Here is a 9,573-nt window from a genome sequence, read left to right on the forward strand (position 1 = left end):
TATATAATGTCATTATACAAAAAATTATAAGGTTTGGGCTGGGAGTACTTTTCTTGCTTGTGAAATGACTTGGGTTTGATTCCCAGAACCCGAAAGAAAAATAAGGGGACAAACCAACAACAAAATCAAAACAGATAAATCTTTGTGATAGTGGTTGGTTATATGTTCAAATCTACTTCCTCAGTTTTAATGATAATAGCCACTATTTTTTTCATAACTAGCAGCACTTATTTGCACTATATACAGGTATAGATTGTTATTATGTATTTAATCTTCACGACTCTGAGGCAACAAATAGTATTAAAGATGAAGACTCTGGTGACCCCAGGCTTTGTTTAAGAGGTGTGATGCCAAAGCCTCTGCGCTGTATAGAAAACATGGAAAGCAATCCATATCTTACAGGAGAAATAAGGCTGCAGATACAAAGAGCACATCGGTACTGCTATGTTCTATATTATCTAGACAGTGGGATCTTAGTCACCATTTTCAAACTTGACTGCTTATTAATTCTGTGCTAATGGTCTGCACTAAGCCTCTCCAGACATTTCCAAGACTATCAGGTGAGACTGCAATCACGGAGCCCTTACCTGGAACTGTTTTCTCTCTAGGTAAATAAGCTGAAGGCACAGCTGCCTTGATGGTAACCCTTGAGGAGGAAGTGTGAACGAGGTCCAGGTTACAATCAGGCGTCCATTGAACAAAGGCTTCTCCTTCCAGTGTGAGGGTCCTAAGGGATGGCTAACTGTATGTCCATGCGTAGTATTGTATGTAGGTACATGTGACGGTACCTGTGTTTCATCAGGAAATGTGAGTATTGGCATCATGTGAGAGAAACGAGTCTTTGAGAAGTTTTTCAATGCCACAATTGTCATAGTTATTCATATATGTGTTCTATTAGATTATAACATTTCCGTAACTTCTACAATGTGAGTACTGTATAGTTTAGCTCTCTGTCTTTGCCTGTTTTATAGATGAGAAACTGGGGCTCATTAAGGTAAAGAAACTTGCCTGAAGTCACTGTTCAAGCTAGTGCTAGAAACTAGACTGGAGCCAACAGGTGGGAACACCCATGCCTATTCCTCTTTCTTTCACTTTAGTAGTAGCATGACCACTGGGCCTTCTGTACCTCACCTGACAGTAGATACACAGACACCTGTATTACTTTCCATCCACTCTCAATTATTTTATAGTCCAATGTGGTAAATAAAGGCAATGTCTTAGGAAACAGCAAGGATATATTAGCAAGCTAGCCAGGAGAGAGAAGGAAAAGCTTATAGTAGGAACTATCTCCTGTCTTCAAAACACTGATATTACTAAGGCTCTTTTAGGTAAAATTTCTGATTTATTCTTCCAAGGCTGATAATAAATTCACTTTACCCACGAGGAAGCAAGATCATAGCTGTTAAATAATGATCAGGTTATATTATCATCAATCAGTGGGGCAGTCAGGTTTCTGCCAGAAGTACGCCCCAAACAGGCCTGTCTTTCCATGTAGGGCTTTCTGCCAAACATAATTGGATATTGGTGATTAATTCTTGATTAATTAAGGCTTGAGTTAATTACTTAAACAGTTCATTAAGTGTACAGAGTTTCTTCTCTATATGTAGCGCAGGCTGGGCTCGAACATGTAATCCTCCTGCCTCAATCTCCTGAGTGCTGAAATTAGTCATGCACTACCACACCCAGTAGAGACTGGGTTTCTAGCTTGGGGTAATAATCTCTATTACTTTTGCTTGAGTTGAATATTTAATGAAACAGTTTGTTTAAGGCACTCAACATGGTGTTTTGTGTTTAGTCATGTCTTGGTGAAACATAGTTATTATCATTATTATGATTATCTCTCTTTTTCTAAAGTAAACATAGCCACATGAAATTGCATATTGTAGAATGCGTGCAGTTTTTCTAGACATAGCTGTGGCTGTGAGTATATGCACACTTTCAGTGTGCATGCAGGTGAGTGTGCAAGTTTGTTTTGTGCCAGCGTCCTAGGTGGTGGAGTCATATTTCCTGGAATTAAATCCCAACTCTAACATTCGTTAACTAAGGCGGCCTTGGACACATTACGTCTCTGTTCTCCAATTCCTCCACTACACCATGGGGAATAATGACATCCACTTCATAGGGTGGTTGTCAGGCCTAAAGTATTTCATTTATGTTAGATGGTTAGAATGAGCACACAATTGACACAATAGACACTTGCTTATTATTGTTGTTGTTGTTCTGACGGTGATGCTGTCTCAATGTTGACAGTATGACTGTATGTGGATGTAAATATGTGCATCTGTGATTTTAAGTAAAGCCATGTGTGCAAATGTTAATGTGTGCTTATGTTTCTGGTTTTGATCTATATTTGGTATGACTTAGAGCCTCCCTCCCTGGTTCAAAAGAATTCTAACCTTCTTGCTTAATACATTGAAATAAGAAGCTGGAAGTCTGGGTATGGCAGTGACTCAGGATGGAACCTGTGAAATGAATTTATATACAGCATTGGAAACCAGCTGAGACTCTAAGATGTTCTAACTACTTCCCTCTGATGTTTTCATTTAGTTTTGTTCTATCTTTTTTACCTTTTTTAACACCCAAAATGAAACATATGAAAATGTCTATAAATCCTGAATTGCTCAGAATATTGTCAGAAACCGAACACATTTATATAAATTGAATATAGATAAAGAAACAGAACATGACTCTTACCTTCATAGTCACTGATGTTTGCTTCAAGAGTGAACATTATCTTTATTTCTTTTTATAGTGTTAGAGATGGAACTCAGGGACCATTGGACAGTGTGCAAGTAGTAAACATCTGAGCTCTTTTTTCACCTCCATCCTTATGTCTTGTAGCAAGGATTTATTTGCTGTAATTTGCCCTTTACCTGGTAAAATCATGTAGCGTGTATGCTTCTTTTGATTTGTTTCTTTCTTTAGAGTTGCATTTACCACCTCTGCCCATCGTTCCGTGCATAGTCATAGCTTGTTCATTATGACTGCCATTCTGAGTTCCATTGTGTAAGTAAAATGCAATTTACTCAGCCATTTTAATATTGATTGGCATTTTGGCAGTTCTCATTTTGGGTCTATGAATATTCCAACAAATGTCTTTTGATGATTTCTCATGTGTTTCTAAATATAATTTATTGATTATGGGAAGTAGCAACTATGAGTCACTTTTTGCTTAAGGGAAAACAGGCAAAGGAAGAATTACTGGCTTGATTAAGGTACCAAGTCAGTCAGTATAGTCTAATCATGATTCCGATGACTGTTTCCTGATTCAAGGGTCAGAGTACATTCTCGCGTCCATACTGCTGAAAGAACAGAAATGAGGTTTCTCTTCTGAAGGAAGCAATGCATGATTAGTAGTACAGGTGAATTTTTAACTTTGTTCTCTAATAACCTATGTATCAAGGCCACTGAATATTTGTTGGACTGAAAAGAGTCTAGTGAAGTTAAAAAAAAAAAACCACCTGGGTTAATTGGGTTTTGTTTTTATCAGCCATTTCATCTGTTCCTTGCCTCTACAGTTTCCCAGATACATGGAAAATTTCGTTGTCCTCTTTTATCTTTTTTTTTCATACCAGCAGATTCCATTCCTGGTTTCTCCGAGTAGTGTGGGCCATGACTCCAGGCCATTTCCTCTGGACTTTACTGTTCATGAACTCCTTGTGGCTTCTACCAACTGATGGGGCCATTCGAGATTACTACCTGGCCATTGAAAATGTGACGTGGGACTATGCTCCCAAAGGAAGAAATGTCATCACAAACCAGCCTCTGAACGATGACATGTAGGTTTTATCTTATGTATTATTAGAAGTAGAGATAAAGAGGATATTCTTGAGGTCAACAGATAGTCTTCTGAGGGTACTTTCTCAGGGTATGATAATAGCCAGCTTCCAATCTCTTTGGACCATACATGCAACAACAGCTTTCATGGAAAGGAAGTTGGTTTAGGACCCAACATCCCATCCCAAGTTTGCTTTTCAGCACTGAAACACTACAGCACTTTTAGATTTCTGAAGATAAGTCCATATTCCTTTTTGTTTAAAATGGGATTCATAATGCTCATCTATTAACAGTTGTTTGGTTTATCGTTTTAAAATGAAACGTATGCAGTATTTCTGAGACACGTGAAGTGGAACCATGCTCTTGTAGTCTGGTGGAGTTACCCGAATTCTAGATGTGTGAAAACATCTTATAAGCAAGGAGACAATAGTAACACATAGTTCATAGACAAGAGCTTTAGAGGAGATGCCATACTAGACATCTACAAATACATCATTCAATTCTGAAAAACCCCTAGGAAGTATGAATATTGTCAGTATTGTGGTATGAGGATAGAACCCACGATCTTGAACTCTACCACAGAGCAACATGTAACTATCAGCAATCTTGATTTTATAGATGAGAAAACAGGCTCATGGGAGTCAAGTGACCAATCCAAATCTTATAGCCAGTAGATGGAGGTGCTAGGATTCTAATCTCTATAAAGTAGATTCTGTTTTTACCACTGTACCCCTCACAGGATTAAACTTTCTTTTTGTCTTTTCTTTTCTCTTCTATTTTTCATTCCCTGCATCCTCTACTCTCTCTCTTTCTCTCATCTCCCTTCCCTCCTCTCTCTTTCTCAGTTTTGTTTTCTGAGACAAGATTTTACTTTTACTATGCCACAGGCTGTTCTGGAGCTCACTACATAACTCTTGCCATGTTTGAACTCATGACATTCGTCCAGCCTCAAGCTCCCAAACAATGGGAAGGTTGATCTTACATACTGGTTGATGTTTCAGCAAAAGTTAAAGACAGCGAATGAAAGAATGGAAGCATCTTTTACAATGGTGGTTCATCTTGTCTCTCTAAAGCTCAGCAGTTTTCATTTTGCAGTACTCACAACTCGGCTTTTCTCTTTCTGGTTTGTAGTGCAGGCACCAATCCTAGGACCTCATATATTGTAGGCAAGTGTTTTACAACTGAGATCTATGGCTAGCATAAGCTGTTGTTTGACTCAAAGCATTCATTCAACTTTGGCGTCATAACTCTTGTATTGAAATTCTTCTTAAAAGAGCAACCATTAGCCACTCATCTTAATAATTTGAAGTAATAGCATTGAACTTCTGCAATTTCCCAGGTACTTCCCTAAAGATTCCTAAAGTTTTCAATTACTTTTTTCCCCTCTACTTCCGAGATTCAAATCCAAGGTGTTGTACATGCTAACCACACATTTTAAGACCCCAGACATATAAATACAATTTTCTGTCACCATAACAACTTTGAAAGTCAGATCCTTCAATAATCTTCATTTGGAAGATGGTGAAATAATGTACATAGAAGCTATGGTAGCTTGTTGAATGTTCCAATACTATGGAAATGGAGCAGCTGAAATTTAATACAAAATATTCAAAGCCTATGGTCGTAATCACTCTGATATTCTGCCCTCTCTATAGCTGCACAACGCCAAGGGTTGCATGAATGAGGAGTTGTCATTTAAAAGGAGTCATTCTACAGTCATTTGTCTCCTTGTCAATGTACTCTTGTTTGCACCATGTAAAAGTGACTCTTTGTGTGTTGAAATTTGGTCAGATTCCAGCATTTTCATATGACTCGACTTTCTACTTCACACGGCTTTTTCACAAGTGCAATCCAATTCCTCTTTTCTTTTGTCAGCATTCTCTAGGAAAGAAGCTTCCAGTTGCTTGAAGATGGTAGAAAAGTTGTAATTCTGTCTTGCATTTTCTCAGAGTGGCGTCCAGCTTCCTAAAGTCTGGCAAAGACAGGATAGGGAGTAGTTACAAGAAGACTGTCTATAAGGAATACAGTGACGGCACATACACTGTTGAAGTAGCCAAGCCTGCCTGGTTGGGCTTCCTAGGACCACTGTTACAGGCTGAGGTGGGGGATGTCATGCGTATCCACCTGAAGAACTTTGCAAGTCGGCCTTATACTATTCACCCTCATGGAGTTTTCTATGAGAAGGACTCAGAAGGTAAAGCAGTCTACCTTTCCTCTCTTCCTTTTCTACAAAGTATCACTTTTCCTTTTAATGCCGCCTGAGATAGAGAACTTTAAAACAAGAATTACCTTTCTATTTTCTTGGTCTTTTGAACAGAATGTTGGTCTGTGGCTGAGGATGGTTTAGAACTCATGATTCTCCTTCCTAAGTTTCCTGAGTGCTTCGATGCTATCATGCCCAGTCCAATATAGTTTTTTTTTTCTTACTTACTGTTTTGCCACAGCAACACTTTACTTAGAGCGAACATGGCTGTGTATCGATACATACGCTGGGTAACTTGGACAAGACATTGCAGTTCTCTGGGCTTGAGATTCTACATGAGGAGTATGACGACACACTCCCTGTTTTATTGCAAGGAACTCTTGGAATTCCATTTCTACTAAATATTTGAGTATGCTTTTAAGAGAAAAGTTCTGTGAAAGTAATGGAGTGCTATTCTGATTCCAGAATCTTCCAGAAGATCTGTTATTTTTAAAGAGTATGTCCAGTTTATTCTTTAGCATCTTCTAACTGTCAAAGCACAATGGCTTAAAATAGATATTGTAGTTAGTGAGAAAATTCAAGAGGGAAGTCAGTAGCTCTGGTTTGGGATGAGGATGCACAGAGAAGGAACTCTTTTATACTGTATATAGGAAGGTAAATTAATATAGCCTGTTGAAATAGGAGCGGCAGGGCTGCGTCCCCGGCACCCGGCCGCCCGCATGGCTAGCTTATGCCCGAAATAATTACACGGAAACTTTATTCTTTCAAACACTGCCTGGCCCGGCTAGTTCCAGCTTCTTATTGGCTAGCTCTTACATATTGTTCTAACCCATTTCTAATATTCTGTGTAGCCCACGAGCTGGCTTACCAGGGAGGATCTTAACCTGCGTCTGTCTGGAGCGGGAGAATCATGGCGACTCCCTCACTAAGCTTCTTTCTCCCAGAATTCTCTTCTGTATACTCCGCCTACCTAATTTTCTGTCCTATGAGGGCTGAGGCCCTCTTTATTAATAAGAAATCACTCCCACATCAATAGCCATCAAGTACCAATCTTCAACTCCTAAAATCAGAACTATGTTACTGCCCAGAAATCCCATTACTAGGTGTATGTCCAAAAGGAAAATGATAGCACCATGTTAAAGAGACATATATTCCCGTGATTATTGTAGCACTATGCACAACAGCGAGATTATATCCTTATCCCAAATGTCCATATACAGATGAATGAACAAAGAAAATGGTATATATATATATGTGTGTGTGTGTGTGTGTGTGTGTATGTATGTGTATGTATCTGAATGGTACTCACCCTTAGAGAGAAATAAATATTTTGTTTTATTACAACATAAAATAACCTGGAAGGGCACTACATTGAGTGAACTACATCAGCTACAGGAAGATAAATACTATATGATTTGATTATTTTTTGGAATCTAAAGTAGTTGTTATCATAGAAGTTGACATGAAAATAGCCATTACCAGAGGGTGGGGCAAAGAAAAGATAAGAATGGGGAGAGATTACTCAAAGTTTAATGTCACAAATAAAAGGAATAAATTATGGTGTTCTTAAGATATATGTAGCAATACACTTTGTAAATCATAAGGTAGTAAATAGTAATATGATTATACATACCAAGGATTTCAGCACTTAGGAGGCAGAGGCAGGAGGAAATTGCATTCTAAGGTACTTTGGGATGTCTTGCGAAACCAAGCATCAAACAACCAATATTTGTTAGAAGAGATAGATTTTTTTAATGTAAAGAAAACTCACTGTTTTATATTCTCTAAAATGAGAAAATAAGCCCACTGGTCATGGCTTTAAGTTAAAGTGTGACTGTGTGCTCTTTGTATTTCAAAGTGAGTGCATGAAGTCAAGGACTTCCCTTACTCTCAGGTGGGGTCTCCTTATAGACCCCAGGCTAGTGTTTTAGCTAGAGACCCTCCAACTCCTGAGTGTTACTAGAACTACCTGTACTGCCATGCGAGCTTGGAAAGAAGGTCTGCTTTTTTTCTTTGCTTTCACCTCATTTAAGCTAAACATGACTTTTTCTGACTATAGTTCTTCCCAAGTGATTTCTATATATCTCAAAACTCTTTTCATTAGTTTTACTTAATTTTAATATTTAAAAGTAAATTATCAAATTCAGATCCCCCTCCCCCAAACCCTCTCCTCCTGTATCTTCCCTGTCCTTGTCTCACTACTCCCTCTTCGCAACTTCATGCATTCTTTTTCAGTCCTCCCTTCCTGCGGTCAGTATGTGCATGAGTAGCCTCTCAGGGGCCACATCCAGCAGCAAATAAGGGAAAACTTTTTGATTCCCTCCCCACTTTGTACTTGGATTTTGCTTGGCTCAATCTTTTGCAGGTCGTGTGCATGCAGTTTATGCCACCGTTGGTTTATGTATGCATCTTCCCTCTTAGACACAGAAAGCATCTCTAGAGCCATCAAAGCAGCTTCTTTTTTCAAGTAGATGGCTATTAATACACTACTGATAAATATGTAGAGAATTAAGAACTGAGGAATGCCCTCATTGGAATATCTATATTGTGTTCCTTCTCCCAGGGCTCAGGAATGTGTAGGGAAGAGCGTGTAGAAAGATTTTTTAATACTGGAGGTAGTGCATGATTTATAGTTGCTTCTCTCTTTTGCCATGTGAGTACTGAGGTTTGGAAAACCGTAGTACTGAACCTTAGACTTAACCTAAGTACTCCACGTATTTTGGATTTTCCAGCAAAATGTATTATCATTGTGTATGTGTATATGGTGCGTGCATATGTGTGTGTGTGTGTCAAGGGAGCATGTGAATGCCACAGTATACATGTTGAGAACAACTTTGTGGAGTTTGTTTATTCCTTCTGGCTTTACATGGATCCTTGGGATTGAACTGAGGCCACCAAGCTTGCTCTATAAGTTCCTATACCTGATGAGTGATCTCACTGATTAATGCCTTCTCTTTAATTCTATAACTGCTACAATCTTGCTCACCCTGGTACTAGACATGCACATTTTTTGTTTTGTAGGCTCACTATATCCAGATGGTTCTTCTGGGTCTCTGAAAGCTGATGATTCTGTTCCCCCTGGAGGCTACCATGTATACAACTGGACTATTCCAGAAGGCCATGCACCCACTGATGCAGACCCAGCATGCCTCACTTGGATTTACCATTCTCATGTAGATGCTCCACGAGACATTGCAACTGGTCTCATTGGACCCCTTATCACCTGTAAAAGAGGTACTTACCCAAGCAACCAGCCATAAGATGCAATCTGGGACATCTATGGGAAGCAATGAGATAGTTAAATCAAGATCATATTGAGAAGCAACCTGAGTGGTTCCCATTTATTAGCCTGTCAAACTCTCTTTCCTCTGCTATGTCTATTTCATTACTTTTAAAAAACACTGACCAACCCAAGTGGTAGTGTCACACACCTTTAATTCCAGCACTTGAGAGACAGAGGCAGGAGGATCTCTGAGTTCGAGGCCAGCCTGGTCAAAAAGAGCTAGTGCCAGGACAGGCTCCAAAGCTACAGAGAAACCCTGTCCAAATCCTACCATCCCCTCTGCAAAAAAAAAAAAAAAAAAAAAAAAAAA

The 9,573-nt window shown here is 39.0% G+C and overlaps 1 protein-coding gene across 17 annotated transcripts in view; it reads left to right on the forward strand.

Moving 5' to 3' along the window:
- Heph (hephaestin) overlaps nt 1-9,573 on the forward strand; it is an 84,363-nt gene that overhangs the window by 2,691 nt on the left and 72,099 nt on the right. For 2 of the 17 annotated variants that reach the window (XM_050126033.1, XM_050126032.1), the window contains exons 3-6: nt 2,926-3,006; nt 3,576-3,779; nt 5,727-5,971; nt 9,002-9,214. In XM_050126033.1, coding sequence (XP_049981990.1) covers nt 2,926-3,006; nt 3,576-3,779; nt 5,727-5,971; nt 9,002-9,214 — 743 coding nt within the window. Of the gene's footprint in view, nt 1-608; nt 808-971; nt 1,058-2,925; nt 3,007-3,273; nt 3,363-3,575; nt 3,780-5,726; nt 5,972-9,001; nt 9,215-9,573 lie in introns of all 17 variants that reach the window. The other 15 variants (XM_050126048.1, XM_050126045.1, XM_050126049.1 and 12 more) reach the window with 15 other exon arrangements.

The sequence above is a fragment of the Alexandromys fortis genome, unplaced genomic scaffold, assembly GCF_014885135.2.
Source record: "Alexandromys fortis isolate MF-2015 unplaced genomic scaffold, M_Fortis_MF-2015_v1.1 scaffold_246, whole genome shotgun sequence".
Classification (NCBI taxonomy): Eukaryota; Metazoa; Chordata; class Mammalia; order Rodentia; family Cricetidae; genus Alexandromys; species Alexandromys fortis.